Source organism: Pempheris klunzingeri, chromosome 20 (assembly GCF_042242105.1).
Source record: "Pempheris klunzingeri isolate RE-2024b chromosome 20, fPemKlu1.hap1, whole genome shotgun sequence".
Taxonomy (NCBI): domain Eukaryota; kingdom Metazoa; phylum Chordata; class Actinopteri; order Acropomatiformes; family Pempheridae; genus Pempheris; species Pempheris klunzingeri.
In genome coordinates, this window is record NC_092031.1 from 14,646,562 (window position 1) to 14,662,961 (window position 16,400).

Sequence of the window (16,400 nt, forward strand, 5' to 3'; positions counted from 1 at the left end):
ACCTCTGAGTCTTTTTCTTTGTGCCTCTGCAGGCAGACCCGGGAGCAGGAGACCCCACCAGACTTCTTCTATTTCTCTGACTTTGAAAGACACAACGCTGAGATCGCCGCCTTTCATCTGGACAGGTAAGTCAACACTAGCCGGTCTCAGAGGTGTGTGTGTTTGCTTGTGTGGTGCATGTTAGCTGGATTCCCCTCATGTAAAGCAGGCTTCTTAGCTTTTTGCTACACAGGCACATTTTTTAAACATAGGCAAGCCAGGCAGCAGCCTGAGGCACCATCAGCTGAAGAGGCGGCAAAGAACACGAACAGATTTTTGTACTTCAGGCCTTTAAAAGTGTGAGTAGGTTAAACTGAGCCACTAAACACAGGAGCAGCAGCCAGTAGCTCTGGTTAACGATATGACATGGGCATCAGTGATAGGTGTAAGCTAGGATAAAAATTGTTGTTCTGCATCTATGTCAGCGTAGTTTAGCAGCTGAAACACAACTCTACGGTGCTGATGTAGAGTGCTGATGCTCATGTAAAGCTGTCGGATCATAATCGATGCAGGAGAACCAGTGATTGTCTTTTTTTTATTTCCTCTTCCTTGCCAAAGCCTGGGGCCTCCATTACCCTCAGGGGTCAAAGTAGGTGTCTAATGTGAAATGGCCCAGATGCTACAAACATTTTCATCTAAATAAAGAAAAAAGTCTGTGTTCTTGAATCTGCTCTCACTCCTTCAAGCCCAAGTTCTGCTTTCCATCCTTGAGGGCCAGCATCCTGCAGGTTTTATTCCTCCCTGATTGCTAATTTGCCTCTCATCGTGTCAGCTCATTAACCACCTGGGGGGAACCAAAAACCTGCAGGATACCAGACCTGAAGGGCCAAAACTGGGTACCTCAGTTTTACAGTGAAGCTTTAAGTACAACACAGATCCACATGTCTGTATGCACTCGTGACTGCAGGCCTGCCCATTATTTTCTCAGCTCTTATTTGCACATTTGCTTCTCGCTTTCACCATTTCATTCCCTCAGAAACTCTGTTTTTTTTATCAAACGCAGCGAGCGGTGTGAGTCGGGCCCGTACAGTATGAGGCTGTGAGCTCCGAGTGGCCATGAGTCATAGAGAATGAATGCCGCTCTCCCGGAGCAAGCATCTGACTGAACAATGACTGCAGCCTCCTTGCTTAGCTAACCACCCCGCTCTCTGACTTCACTGCCTTTACAAGGTTAACACTTTATGGGCGGCCTGCACGTCTGCTGGCTGGAGGGACTTTAATGAAAAGAGAAAACCTCATGTGGCCCTCAGATGGACGAGAGAAAGCGATGAGTTTTAGCAGCGGCGTTGCTATTAAAGCCCAGCTGACGTCACTGTGACTGTATGTTATTATGAGCAGAAGGACTGTGTTGTAGCGTGAATGCTGGTGACACAAGATGTTATTAAGGTCACTCACTCACACACACACACACACACACACACACAGATGTCCATTCACATATATGCACACACACAAAAGGGCCAAAGAGGGCTGTGATGTTGAATCTACTTTTCCTTCAGGCACGATGACACAGTTCAGCAGCAATTGCATTAGCAGCAGCTTTCCACACCAGTCTGCTACACATCTGGTCCTCTATACAGACACACAAATACGCTCACACACTCCCAGCATATGTGTGGGTTAAAGGGAAGAGGAGGAAACCAAAGGCATGAAAGGCCCTGTGCCCATTCTAAATATAAGCGAGGCAGGGTTTGCCAAAAGCAGCGCTTTATTTTTTTTCCTTATTTTGTCTGTTCTAAATTAGAGCCTGGCTAGAGCTGCTGCTGCTGCTGCTGCTGCTGCTGCTGCTGCTGCTGCTGGTGCAGAGGCTTAGGCTACACTGCCTCCCAGGGGGCCCACAGACACACTCAGGCTCTTTTTAAAAGTAGCATTCACACAGATGTACATGCACACACACACACACACACACATGCAGAGCCACTATCTTTTCCTTTATAGGCTACACTGCTATATGCATCATTAATTGTGTGATTGGATTTAAATGGGAGGCACACTTAAGTCAGCAGATATAAAGACACAGAAGGACCAATATGTGCCTTAAAATTTGAAACCACATAGCTCCAAATGCATGACACCCGTTGGTGTCTTATACATTTTTCAGCTGATGGGAGATAATGATTCCCTGTCTGTTGTTCATGTACAGCTCTTACCGGGCCTCTCACCCACCCTGAGTATAACAAGTCCAAAGTGCGACTTGGGAGTATCAATGGGACAAGCGTGGAAGAAAAAAATGTGCATGATGAGCAGAACCGAGGTCAACCCGAGCTGTTCTCTTTAACATGGCAGCAGGCCCAGGCCCAGCAGGCCAGACGGTGCCGTGCGGCGTTTCAACCTGTGTCCGAGGGAGGAGACGTGACTGTGTGCGCCTGTCTCAGCACGCTGCTTGATGGCATCATTTGTGCGAGCTTTCAGTTAACAGCTCTCTTTTTTTTTTTGTTTTTCTCCTCCAGATTCTCCCATGCCTCTCTCTCTCTACACTCTCTCTTCCGGTGTCTCTCTGCCCTCAGGCCTTGGCCATTAGGTGTTGTCAGGGGTATCAATTTTTTAAGAGCCCGTGCTGATGTTGTAGCTGGGTGGTATTGACGACAGGGGTCACACATGCATAAAATAAGCATGTGGCACGCACACAGGAAGACAGCCACGCCATCTTTCAGTAAAGGACGGCTTTATTAAACCTTCCTCTCTCCATCTAACATACATACACGTAAGCACCAACAGTGGTCTCTTGTTAAATGATGCAGAGACACAAAATCACGATGGCCTCACAAGATGGAATAAAGATAGTGGTTCCCAGAATGAACTAGGAACCTGTGTCTGGAAATATATTAAACCAGAAAGCTGTGTGGAAGTGAAAAATGTGTTTGATGTAGAATGATAGCCACATAAAAACCACAGGGAGGTTTACCACCATGTGGTTTAACTGTCAGGTCATTACCAATGCCACAGCGCCCCCTGTTGGCAGCAAAGTGAGATTACATGGGTAAATCATCTGAGCTGTCTGCCCCAGTGGCCTAATGGATAAGGCACTGGCCTCCTAAGCCAGGGATTGTGGGTTCGAGTCCCATCTGGGGTGAGTTAGATTTATGTGCTCATACTCTCAGCAGAGAGTTGTCCAGTATTTATATCACGGCTCTATAGGTGATGATTTAAAACTGTCATGCGTTCTGCTGATACGTAAAACAAATCCTTTTTCAGGATTATTCTCAGATGATAATTTAGAATAACTATTGTCATCTTCTTTTTGAGACAAACTCTGTTTTTCAGCCAATATTTTGGCAAACCGGCACCATTAAATTATTGGCAGTTCCTGTTTGCATCGTGCCCGTTGACGTACAGGCTAACTTACAAAGAATCACAGTATAAGGAGCGTCCGTTTTTCTATGAAATCTAGGCAGAGTTCTGAACATATGTTTGCAGTGGATATTGAAAATATATGTCCCAGGAAAGTGTGAGTCATACTGAAGTCACAAATATGTGTGTCACATCTGTGTGTTAAGATTTGACTGAGTTATGAGTCGGGAGCAGCAGTTGGGTTAAAGTACCTTAATTGTCTCCATAATCTTTGTGTCACAGCCACTCCTGCACCTGCTGAGCGCGTTGCCTACAATAACTATTCTTCAGTTGTTTTTAGAGCACATGCAGCTGTCCCTTTCACCTCATGCAGTATCTTTGATTCATGTCTCCCTTTCCGCGCTCCCCCCCCATTGATTCTCCTCCACCCCCTGGAGAGGAGTGCTTCACAGTCTGAAAACCACTGCTGTGCTCTGAAGGCTGAATGTGACCCCTCAGTGTGTCCCTCTGTCCTGTAGGGTCCTGGACTTCCGTCGTGTCCCCCCTGTGGCCGGCAGGCTTGTCAACATGACGAAGGAGATCCGAGACGTCACACGAGACAAAAAGCTCTGGAGGACCTTCTTCATTTCACCAGGTACGCACAGAAAAAGGGCAGAGTTATTGGTTTTCAGAGACACATCTAGAGGGAAAAAAACTTTAACCAAGATACCATGAGATTGATTTTGCTCCATCCTCAGAACTGCTAAAAATGCTGCACAAGTCTCAGTTGTGCTTTTTGTACTCCCCAAAACTGTTTTACGAGCATCAACAGAGTTCATGTCGTGATCTCAGAAGAATAGAAAAATAATTAAAAGCCATCAGTGAACTATTCAACATTTTTTTTTTCTTCGTGCAAAAGTTAAAGCCAAGCAAAAATGAAGAGTTGCTTTCTTCATAATGTAGAGCAAAGCTGCTTCTGTGCCCTGAATTACTGGGATATTCATTTGCATGGGATTAGTATTATCTGGGGACTTTAGCTTGCGCCACAGCATGACAGTTAATTAGTGATGCAACTTTTACTTTACATATTATACACATGGAAAATTTTCCCAAGATTAAAATTACTGACAATCTCAGCAATTAATACACGTCAATGACTGTCCCCAGGTAATTATAGCCTTGTGGAAATTGGGCTTTAAATAGTGTGCATTTCGAAAGGCCAGAAAGAGGGTGTAGTTATGTTTAAAGTATTTAGCACATTGTGTCATAGAATATACCCAAGAGTCTCCGAAGGTGTTATAAACAATGGTTTAACAAAGCAGCCACAACAATGTGTGTCCTTTTTCCCAATCTCAGCCAACAACGTGTGTTTTTACGGAGAGTGTTCGTACTACTGCTCCACTGAGCACGCTCTGTGTGGTAAACCGGACCAGATAGAAGGGTCCCTGGCCGCCTTCCTCCCTGACCTGGCCCTCGCCAAACGCAAGACCTGGAGGAACCCGTGGAGACGCTCCTACCACAAGCGCAAGAAGGCAGAGTAAGAGATCGATCACTCACTCAGACAGCGCTGAACGAAGCAGACGCTGAGGGATTCACTGTAGAGTCCCGCAGGTCCAGCTATAGTATTTATTACAACCCCAGTCAGTTACCAGGGACAGTATCAATTAAACCTGACTGTATTGATCATGCCATGGAAGAAAACACTAAATTGCAAACTCGTTATGATGACAAACAAAAAGACATCCACATCTAAGTTTCTAAAAAATCACCTCAAGAATAAATTGGAACAAACAAGTTAAAAGGGGAAACAAATTGGTTTTTGGTGTTGCATAAATTCTAATAATTTAAGACAGAGATGTCGTTTCTGTGATATTTTGAACTCTTCAGATGGGAGGTGGACCCAGATTACTGCGAGGAGGTCAAACAGACTCCACCTTATGACAGTGGGACACGACTGCTGGACATCATGGACATGACCATCTTTGACTTCCTCATGGGTGAGCTGGCACGTCTGACACAACGCAAACAACACATTTTCTCCAACACTGTATGGATGGATTGTTTAATGGGATCTAAGGTGGTGGTGATTCACCCAAACACAACATCTAATCAGCCAGGATTTCACTGTTGCAAAGTGCTATGTGCACTAGTCCAGAGACAAGACACACACATGAAGTGCACAGCACACACATTAACACCCATTTCACTCTTGGCTGAATTGTTTGCTTATATTCCCACGTAGGAAACATGGATCGCCACCATTATGAGACATTTGAAAAGTTTGGAAATGAGACCTTCATCATCCATCTGGACAACGGCAGAGGGTAAGCCACTGCATTGTGCTTACAGAGGCTGAGAGAATTAAATAAGCGATATTTTAAAAAATCAGGCTCCAAATAAGTGAAAATATAGTAAAACTGAAGATTTTCCTGAAGAAAATGATGATCATTTTATTACTTTTTGGATGACATATAATTAGATGAAAACTTGTTAACCTGAATGTGTTGGGAAAGTTAATGGGAGTGAATGGGGGCTTAAACTGTATACGTCATCATAATGAACTCATGTACAGTAGGTCAGTGTGTAATACTGAGCATTTTGAAATTTGACGAAGTTTGTACTGTGCAATGGCTGAGAGATGCAGGATATACAATTCATGTCTATGGGGACTCGCTTCAAATAGCAAAAATTATAACAAAATAGAATTCATGTTTTTCAGGATCATTAAAGCAAAGTCAATGTATGCAGTTTTTTTCATGACAATGCAGGAAACTGCATACAATGAAGCAGAAGAAATATGCAAGATAACGGAAGTCTTTAATCTGCCGCACAGCAATCCACTAATCAAAAAAGACACAATAAAAGATTCAGACAAACAGCTAAATTGCATAACAGCACAGGAAAAAGATATAAATAAGCTTCTGTGTGTCATTCTAGCTTCGGAAAGCACTCCCACGACGAGATGTCCATTCTGGTGCCACTGATCCAGTGCTGCAGGTGAGGCTTCTTCACTGGGTTTGTATGTAGCTTATAAACAGGGTGTGATTCACATTATCAGTATTACACATTATCAGTGTTATATAAGTTGAGTATACTAGTGCACGAAGCCAGTCTCACTCTCTCCCCCCTGGTGGCTCTCTTTCTGCAGGGTAAGGAAGTCGACCCACTTGCGTGTGCAGCTGCTGGCTAAGGAAGAATACAAGCTGTCCACACTCATGGCAGAATCCCTGGTGAGGGACCGCCTCAGTCCCATCCTCATCCAGCCACACCTGGATGCCATGGACCGACGACTGCGCCAGGTCAGAGCTGCACACTCATTTTACTCCTTTGGTTTTCTGTCTCTATATTTGAATCTTTAAAGGAATAGCTCAACATTTTGGGATCACATATTCTCACTTTCTTGCAGACATTTAATTGAGATGATCAATACCACTCCCACATGTGTTTGCTTATAATTAAGTCATGGCGGGAGATGGTTAGCCTGGCTTAGCATAAAGGCTGGAAACAGGGGGAAACAGCTCACCTAGCTCAGCAAAATCAGCCTCCCATTATCTCTAAAACCCATAAATTGATGATTTTCCGCTGCTGTTTTTGTACACATTAAACATGCAAGATATAACGTGAGCTTTAGAGGCACTGCTTGGCAGATTTTGTTAGGACGGAGCCAGGCCAGCTCTTTCTTCAAGCTAAGCTGACCTGCTGCTGCCTGTGCCTTTGTATTTAGTGTACAAAGGTGAGAGTGGTATCGATCTCTTCGTTGAACTCTCAGCAAGGAAGTGAATTAGGTTATTACCCAAAATGTTGAACGACCCCTTTAAACATACAGTGAACAGTCAGCGTGTCTTTTTGAAAGGCCACTAAATACCTTTATTTACAAAGACTAACAGCTTCCTCCTTATTAAACCGCCCTCTCGTCATTGTCACTAGGTGTTGAACGTGCTGTCAGAATGCATTGAAAAGGAGGGCTACGGTTACGTTGTAGAAGACGACCTGCAGGGGCACCAAGAGACAGAGCACGGCCAAGCCGGCCCGCGGCGGAGGTAGCTGTCCGGAGGCGCTGGCAGCTGGATAGGACTGAACCCCTGGACTGAGCAGATCCGTCCTCTCTCTTAAAACTCGAGTGGCATCCTGTAAAACAGATGAGCTCCATCTGTACTGAATTTCTCAGAGGGCTTGATTTTTTTTTTTTTTTGGCTGAACTCACAGGGAAGCCCGCCTGCCTGAGGTTGATATAAGCTGTGTGGAAGCGGAGGCCTGCTGGATAGGACAAAACGGTGCAATGACTTGACCCAGTACTGATGTTGAAGACTCGTGGATGGATCTGGGGCCGGGTCACAAACTAAACTGAACCACCAACAACCCCCACACATCACCCAGACTCCTTAAGATATCCAACCCTGACTCTAGTGTAGGAAAGTGTCACCGCAGCCGACCCAGACACCCACGACCCACCGCAGCACTACCAAACCATGAAAGTCTTGCAAGAGACGCCTTCTCTCTGTCTTGTTCAGGACCCTTTTTTGAATTCAGTGAATTCTGAGGGACTTGTAAAGAACCTCCTGACCCCTTCACCTCCCCTTTCCCCACTCTTCACAAGCAGAACTATGTGTTTATACGTATTGTTGGTATCGCAAGTGTTTCGGTTTCACAGTGGAGGAGGAGGACGCAGAGGTCGACTTCCTGTTGTCTTAATTATCAAAATGATGTTTTATTGATTTGCTGAAAGGTGTTTTATTGCATAATGTCTTATTTTTAATTTTATTTCTGCGGAGCTGATTCAGCTTCTATTATTGGTTTTCAAGATGGAGATATTTGATCGGAGTGCAGGTTTACTCCTGGATTTGTCCGTTAATTTTGCCCATAAATGTTACTTGTACTTGAGAGAGTATTTATTAAAATTCATATTTATTGTTTGAGATGAGTACTAATCAGTTACATCACTTTTCTGTTAAAAAAAGCAACCACTGAATTTCCATCACAGTGCTGTACTTCCTCATTTGTCCAGAAGAGGGCAAACTGAGCATGTGCAAAAGTAGTTGCCAGGTCTGTGCCTCTCAGTGAAGTTAGCCCTCTCCACATCTCGCCCCATTCCAAGCATCAAATCTGCTTCAAAATCGGTTTATAGCTGCCACAAGTATCGGTTAGATCCAAATGAGCAAGTCTCCGCCTGTGTTTACAACATTTAATCCAACTACTGTTTTTTATTTCTTTCAGTGCAACAGATATGAGGTTAGATTTATGGTACCAAAAGCCAAATGTGACACTAATAGTTTTATATTATTGTTTCTTTGTAATATATTTGATGTCCAGATGTTGCTGTTGTGGAGAGATTATTTTTCAGGATGTATATTTCATTCATTACCAACAGCTGATAGCTTAACTGTTGGTGTCAACGATTCAGTCGCTGGCTGAAAGTTAATATATACAGTAGGAAAATCTAGTGCCTGTGCAATGATAGAAATACTTGAATGTCTGGTTTCATAGCGGAAAGGCTCCAACTCCTCCCGGGTACAAGCTATAGATAAGAGACGGAGGTCTACATATATGTGTGTGCTGACTCCATCTGTTCCATAAGGTTTTATTATACAGTCTAAGTTTCCATAGTCCTGTGTCCGGTCAGTACAGTGTGTATGGACGTGTGGGTGGATCCACGGAGGACCTTTAGACGATGTGTTCTTAAAGTGAAAATGCTTCTTTTTTTATTCAATTCATTGTTTCTGTGGATTTTTTCTTTCATTTTTTTGCATCATGGTAAAAGTGCAATAAAACAAAATAAGCAGAATATTAGAATGATTCTGTGTTTTCTTCAGAATTGACAGCTTGGGAGCGTGCAGTGATTTAACATACACGGTTTGATATTAAGAGATGATTCACATTTAATCATCATGGAAGGTGACAAAAATAATGTCCATCCCAAAGAAATTTCCTTTCTAGAAAATGTACAGAAGAATGTGTGGCTGTAAAAGTTTGTGACAGTTTAGTGTAGCATCAAAACCTGCAAGTAAAATCAGTGAGCACCACTCTACAGGACCACTGCTGTAGGTACTTTGACCTAAACTGGGGACCATTCAACAGTTTATTGGACAATTCAACCTCTGCTCGTGCCGTTAATGGTAACATCCACTAATCACAAATGGTCCTCTGATACAGCGAACGCCTTCAGGACTAAAGCACAATTATGCAAATAATGGTAATGAAAAAAATAAATTATAAACAATGTAGATTGATAAATTGATATGTTAATCAATATATAAAATTGTCAAATGAATAGAAAGTGAAGCCTCAAACTATTATAAAAACCAGGTGGAAGCATTAGGATCTTTTACTGAAGACCACTGTAAAAACAGTCTGTTACAAGTAAAAAAACATTAAATCAAGTATCTAAGTATTATCAGGAAATGTACTTGAAAGTTCCCTGTGACTGTTCTACTATTAATTGTTATGTCATTAGATTATTATTACTCATACAATAAATAAGAAAGTAAGATTTGACTGCTTTAGTTGGTTGAGGCGGAGCTCATTTTGAACTATTTTCTAGGAGACTAGACTAATGGTGATTATTTTGATCCTAAGGATTTGGTGCCAGGGATGAATCTGCTTTGAATGAATAAGTTTCTCTGTAGTGAAAATTGCTGCTTTACTGCAGCTGTTAGTTGCATGAGTAGACCTCACGAGTCAGAATTGTTGTTTGCTGGTACAAACCAAATGCCGAGGTGGACACAGGCCTGTTCTGGAGGTCTTATCTGCAGCACCCTGTAGCTCAGTGTCGTTTGACTGTGAATGGTGGCAGCGAGGGTGGCTGCACAGTACAGTGCAAAGGAAAATGGCCCTCAGCCCCGGCTCTGTTCGTAAGCATGTTTACAGTTCCCAGTGCACTGTTGTGTTTTGATAACCTTTCCTCACAGAACAGCCCCCGGAAAAGCTACTTGGTTGGTTTACATAAATGCATGTACGCACACACACAAATACACACACACACAGGCAGACAGAGCTATGAATGGAGGAAGCGAAGTCTGAGACAACCATCAGAGGGACGGAGAGTGACCAGAGGAGAACTAAGGGCTGTAATCACCGCGGCCGGCCGCAGACAGGACGCCAGAGGAAGCTTCGTCATGGGAGTGAACCATGAGGTGCTTATCTGATCTCAGTTCAAACCAGCCTGATACGGCGACCTCCTCCTCTCCTCTACACAGCTTCTCTCTGCTCGTCTGTTTACAGTTTTGTATGAATCAGTCTGTTTTTCATGTCTGGAGCGAACAAGCCCACACAACTCCGGTGGTAGCTACTTTTTTTTTTTTTTTAAATGAAGTCAGTTATGCTGCTTTGTGGCTGAGTGTATGAAACACAAACACAAACAATAGACCGAGTGTCACGAACACCAAGTGTGTTAGTGGTGGTGGAAGTATTCAGATCCTTTAACTAAGAAAAGTACCAATTCCTTGCTTTGAAAATATTCCAATAAAAGTAAAAATCATGCACTGAAAATGTTACTGAAATCAAAGTACAGTGAGTAGAGAGTTTGTTTTTAGAAAACTATTTGAACACACAGTAAGGATTTTGTTTAATGTGCTACATTCTAAAGACATGTTGGTGGAGCTGTAGCTCATGTCAAAAAATTGGATCAAGCTAAAAAAAAAAAAAAAAAACTACATACAATACAGAGGCCCTGAAGTGCAACATGCAATAAGCTTTGAAAAACAGAACAGACAGAATATTCAATGACGAGCTGAAAGCACAGAATTGCGGAAAACAACTCAGTAACACAGAAAACAGAAAATAACACGCTGCTACTGAGACATGCTGCAATGATAATAATAAACATCATTTTACAAACCGGAGAAAAAAGAGAGCAAAAGAAATACTTTACTAGATCGGAATTGGATGAACCTCTCTTTCTGACCAGACATTTAAAAGGTCTCTCTCTTCTCTTTCCTCGTTTTTTTTTGAGTAATTGAATTGTTTCTAAATGTATCATGATGATGTATGGTGCAATCTTAATGTGTAAAACCAGTAAAAAAGCCCATGTAACTGTTCACTTATATTACCTGTAAACCTGAATTCCCCAAAAGAGATTGAAAAATAATACAAAGAGATACAATAACAGAATCACCCTGTAGCATGCTGCGTTCTCACATAGAACTCGCATAGAAAAATACAGAGCGCACGGCCTCAGCGTCCTCAGCGTCCTCAGCTGCAGCTGCGGCTCTGCATGGATACACCTGGGATTTATTTCACCTGTGCGTCAAAGCCTCAAATTCATGCATGAGGAAAATGTCATTAAAATAATCATTAGGACACTATCCCAAGAAAGACAGAGACCAATGATGTCAGTCCAGATTCCTTTTCAGGCTTCAGGATGCACTACAGCTTTTTACGAAACTGCTTAAAATAGAGAACAGCGTTGACCTTTTAGCTGCTTCATTAGGAGAATTTAAGAGGGGATTACAGTAACATCTCAGGTCGACCGTTGTAGCGCCTATGGGCCTCTCCTGCACCAGCAGGGCCACACACAGAGGCCTGGCAGACCTCGGGCTGTTTTCCCGGCCTGTGTCGCCTCACGGGAGACCTCCAATTGCCCCGTTAAGAGCCCTTCAAAATACCCAACCCCCTGTTTTATAGACACGGAAACAATTTATGGCCATTATAGAGCATTATAGATAACATCTACAAAACTTCCCGTTTTTGACTAAACGACTACCAGAGTGGACACACACACACACACACACACACACACACACCCCAAAGAGTGAACGGAGAGAAAAAGAAAACAAAGATGCAAAGGATCTTGTTTGTTGGTTTGGGGTTAGCTGTTCTAAGTACAGTCGGAGAGATTAGGCCATAAAAAGAAGCAAAATAAAACATGAAGGTGGCCTACAAGTTAAGCAGACCACCCAGAATCCTGCTGGAGGTGGGGGAGAGGTTTGTCCATTTCACTCACTCCGGATTCAGACGACCAGGCTGCTACTGTGGAGTCCACCAAGTTAAAGGGCAATCCACAGATTTTACACATCACTCTGTTTATAGGTCTTGGGGATTAGTACTGCACACAGTATATGGAGGAAGTCTTGTAAAGTCTTTTGTGGCTCCTTCATGAAGCCTGATAAATTGCCTCTGGTGATGTCACTTGAGTCTGAAAACTACAAATGTATTATTAGTGAGGAATAGAAAAATCTGTGGGCATTAGAATGGAGTGAGCTTACCAAACCTCTGTAGCCGGCTCCTCATCTCCACCTGAGGCCAGTGGTTCGATGCTACATTAGCTGCTCCTGGCACAACACACCTGAATCACCAATCTAAACGTCGGCAGTCCAGTCGCATTGTAGGTAGTTTAGATGATTTGGATCTTTTATTTTCAACCTGTGGGCACATTCATGGTTTAGAAGGGCAATGCTAAATCTGTGCAGTCCTCTTTCTGAGTCTGTCTGATTTGGATCTGATGAGGAAAGACCGCCTCGATTCATTTCTCAGAAAAGCCCCACAGGCAAACGACAAATATGAAAAGGAACAAAGTATCTTGCTCAGCCAACTACATAACTGAGGGCAATTTTTGGGTACTGAAGCCCAAACACTTCCGTTAGCCAAACATTTTTACTCCACACTTCAGAAGGAAAACATCCTCTGACTCCAGTTAATTTATCTAACAGCTGCTGAGGTTGTGACTTTAAAGAATTACATTGCAGGCAGTTAAGTTTTTTTTAGTTTGTTTTTTTTTAGAAATGAAGCGTTGCCAGAAACAGAGAGCTAGATTTTCAGTAAGACTGAATGTTTACCTACTTTTTCTTCAGCAATATAAGTCTAAGTTTATATAACAACAACACCAATATCAACACCACTAATAATAATAATAATAATAAGAAGAAGAAGAAGAAGAAGAAGTGGTTTCCATAGACAGCATGAGAAAAGTCACAAATAAAAAAAGATATATAGGACCAGTAAAACCAGCAAAATAAAGGAACACAATTATAAGATAAATTACTAATAAATCAGTAGAAGTCTGAAGTCTGTAAAAATGTGTCTTACATCAGATTTAAAAGCAGAAATAGTGTCGGCAGATCAAAACCTAATGTGTGACTCCTATAAAGCTGAGGCGCCTGTGGAGCACACGCTCATCAACCTTTGACCTTAACTTGGACACTAGAACAGTCAGCAGGCCTAACCCAGCAGATCTAAAGCCTATTAAGGTCTTTAAACACTTCTTAATACAGCATTGTCTGCACAAAAATAGGGTAATTTGTAAGATGAGGCAAAACAAACAAGAAATCTGGATTTGTGACTCCAGATGAGAAAAAGACTTAAGCAGCGCACAAGACCAGAGCAAAAGTTCAAAGGTCCCCAGAGAGGTGGTCCCGAGCCCTCGAGACCTGCGGCCGATCCTGGAGAGCAGCTGGGACGAGGAGGGAGGAGAGGGGGGCTGGAGGCGGCCGTCATCAGCAGAGCTCAGAGCCAGTGTCAGCTGGCTGAGCAGAGCATGGTGGCAGAGCAGAGCAGCAGGACAGGGTGTTGCTGCTGGGCTTTGGCCGGGACAGTCACAGGAGCCAAACGCTTTGGATCTCACACCCGACCCACCTTCGAGGTGTCGACATGTTTGATAACACTCACTACCCCTTCAACTGCTTCAACTACGATGGAGACGGGTACCCTTCCTCCAGCACAGACGAGGAGAAGAAAATGTGTAGACCTGCATACAGGTATGGATGATTTCTTTTTTTTTTCTTACACTTTATGTGACTTTGACAAAGCTGTTTTACTTTATCCTCCAGTATGTCATACACATTTATTAGGTTTTAGAAATTTGATATGAAGAAATTTTACCTGGCTAATATTTCAACTTTAATGTCTATTATTTCCTATGATTCATTTTTCCTTTCAAAAGTGTGAAATTGACTTTGTTGTCCATAAGATTTAAGATGTTTTCTTTACATCAAGTCTGTCACTTTGGGCAAAATTAAATGAAAAGGTTTTTTTTTTTACAGCAACTTAGCTCAGTTTTACCTGTGTAGACAAAATGTATAATAACTTTTGAAACGTAGAATTAATCGAAAAATTCACCTTATTTCAAGAGGCATAGTTACATATACAGTTTTTATTTTTTTTTTTAATGTTATTACATGATTTCATTTGTCACAATCATGAAATAAAATAAAATGTAAAGATGATATTCATACAGCAGCCTACTTTTCTCTGACTACACACATTTGTTTAAACTCTACGTCAATTTAAAAGTAATATTTACACGTTTCATTTCATCCACAGTAATAATTGGTTTTTACTGTATCTGTCACTGGCCACTTTTCATGTAGCACCAATGACCCCCCAAACCCAAGTTAATCTATTTAGATTTCTGTCATAAGAGTTAATAGACATTGGGTTTTAATAAGGTCGGAGGGAAGAGAAAATGATTGAAAATACAAGATAATGTTACCAGGGTTTAGAATGTGATCAAGCTGACTGAAGTGTGTGTGTGTGTGTGTGTGTCAGCTACATAGCTCTGATAGCCATGGCCATCCAGCAGAGCCCCGAGCAGCGGGTCACTCTGTCGGGCATCTACGAGTTCATCATGAAGAGATTTCCTTACTACCGCTCCAACCAGAGAGCCTGGCAGAACTCCATCAGACACAACCTGTCTCTCAACAGCTGCTTCATCAAGGTACACTAACATACAGTGAGCAGGGGGAAATGGGACAGTATGATGATTAATAGAGACAGAGGTTTTTGTTATTAAATGGTTTTTGTGTCTGTCAAATTTTACATTTTATTATTAATGTTCTTTTAAATCTTGTTTCTTTTTTATTAAGTCCCTTTTTATCTTCTTGGTGGAATTAGGAGAAAGAGGAGTAGTTCAGTGTTATTCTTATAAGTAAAAGTCAATTTCTTCCTCTTATTATTATTGGTTGTGTGATTACTCTAAAGTACTTTTCATTTTTCCCACAGGTTCCTCGGACAGAGGGCAATGAGAAGGGAAAGGGAAACTACTGGACTTTTGCCACCGGCTGTGAATCCATGCTCGACCTCTTTGAAAATGGCAACTTCCGACGTCGCCGGCGCAGGAGGAACATGAAAATCGGCTTTCGTGATTCGGGAGAAACCCCCTTCCACCCTTTGGAGAGCCAAAGCAATCAGCCCGTACCCGCAGCCCGGCGCCCTGAACCCAACTCCACCCTCTGCCCTTTGAACCCTGAGAGGCCAAGGCCAGGGGCTCAGCAAAATCACCTACTCCCAAACCCCACCCAGCAAGGGAAGCCAGAGTCAGAGATCAAGTTTAGCATTGACTACATCCTATCCACTCCTGATCCACCTCTGCCTGGGTTCAGATCCTCCCATGGGCCCGTCCACATAGGGCCCACAGGGCCACCCATACATGTGCTGGAGCCGCAGCATCTGAACCTGCACTTTTGGACCCTGTGAGAGGACAGGAAAGAAGAGACTGAATTTATTCCTTAGTTATCGTCTGTGTCCAAAACTGGGAAGTATTGTAAGGACGTCCAAAGACGGAAGAGAAACTCCATGAGAGGAATTTTACCGACTTGAAAATGTAAATGAGGTACAGTATTATTATGTGATGGATTCTAGATGGAGAAAAGTCACTCAAAGTAAGCATCATGCTGTTGAGGAATTCATCCAAAAGATAAAATGTGAACAATACAGAACAGTACAGTAAAGCATTCATATTGTCATTATACTGTTTGTGCAGTGTCCAGTGCTGACATAGACTAGGTTTACAGTATTCTCTATATGTATATACACAGCTGCTGTGAGCACAATGGTGTGTTTAAAAATCAGAGCAGGCAAAACAAACTCCATTTCCTGGATTTATTGGATTATCTTAAGAACTGAAGCCGAGATGGTTTTCTTTATAAAAGAAGAATTTATTCAGAATCTCAAGGTTTTCTCTTGTCGCCTGTCATTCTTTTAGTCAGCCAATGCAGCCTGTTCAACCCAAGTATCATGTGTGTGTGTGTGTGTGTGTGTGTGTGTGTGTAGAGAGAGAGAGAATGAGGCATGTCAAAAAAAAAAAAATTCTGATATGTTTTTTTTGCACAAAAACCTTCAATAACCTCGTTCAAATTTGCCAAGTTTGACAAGTCATTGCA

At 42.5% G+C, this 16,400-nt stretch overlaps 2 protein-coding genes and 1 non-coding gene across 3 annotated transcripts in view; all 3 read left to right on the forward strand.

Moving 5' to 3' along the window:
• fam20cb (FAM20C golgi associated secretory pathway kinase b) overlaps positions 1 to 8,104 on the forward strand; it is a 46,027-nt gene extending 37,923 nt beyond the window's left edge. Inside the window, exons 4-11 of the mRNA XM_070851781.1 lie at positions 33 to 125; positions 3,849 to 3,964; positions 4,666 to 4,846; positions 5,197 to 5,306; positions 5,552 to 5,633; positions 6,247 to 6,306; positions 6,458 to 6,608; positions 7,237 to 8,104. Coding sequence (XP_070707882.1) covers positions 33 to 125; positions 3,849 to 3,964; positions 4,666 to 4,846; positions 5,197 to 5,306; positions 5,552 to 5,633; positions 6,247 to 6,306; positions 6,458 to 6,608; positions 7,237 to 7,353 — 910 coding nt within the window. The 3' untranslated portion in view covers positions 7,354 to 8,104. The remainder of the gene's footprint in view (positions 1 to 32; positions 126 to 3,848; positions 3,965 to 4,665; positions 4,847 to 5,196; positions 5,307 to 5,551; positions 5,634 to 6,246; positions 6,307 to 6,457; positions 6,609 to 7,236) is intronic.
• On the forward strand, positions 3,040 to 3,112 carry trnar-ccu (transfer RNA arginine (anticodon CCU)). Its single transcript has one exon. It is a non-coding gene; the product is annotated as a tRNA-Arg (tRNA).
• A 5,706-nt stretch (positions 8,105 to 13,810) lies between the features above and the next one.
• On the forward strand, positions 13,811 to 16,109 carry foxl3 (forkhead box L3). The gene is made up of 3 exons (XM_070852390.1): positions 13,811 to 13,997; positions 14,788 to 14,956; positions 15,241 to 16,109. The coding sequence occupies exons 1-3, from the start codon at positions 13,891 to 13,893 to the stop codon at positions 15,712 to 15,714; spliced, it is 750 nt and encodes a 249-aa protein (XP_070708491.1). The 5' UTR covers positions 13,811 to 13,890; the 3' UTR covers positions 15,715 to 16,109.
• The last annotated feature ends 291 nt before the right edge of the window (positions 16,110 to 16,400 follow it).

Coding starts and splice junctions, on each gene's coding strand:
- foxl3 (XM_070852390.1), top strand. CDS start 13,891: ATGTTTGATAACACTCACTACCCCTTCAACTGCTTCAACTACGATGGA. Junction 13,998..14,787: donor ATGTGTAGACCTGCATACAG/GTATGGATGATT, acceptor TGTGTGTGTCAG/CTACATAGCTCTGATAGCCA. Junction 14,957..15,240: donor TCAACAGCTGCTTCATCAAG/GTACACTAACAT, acceptor TTTTTCCCACAG/GTTCCTCGGACAGAGGGCAA.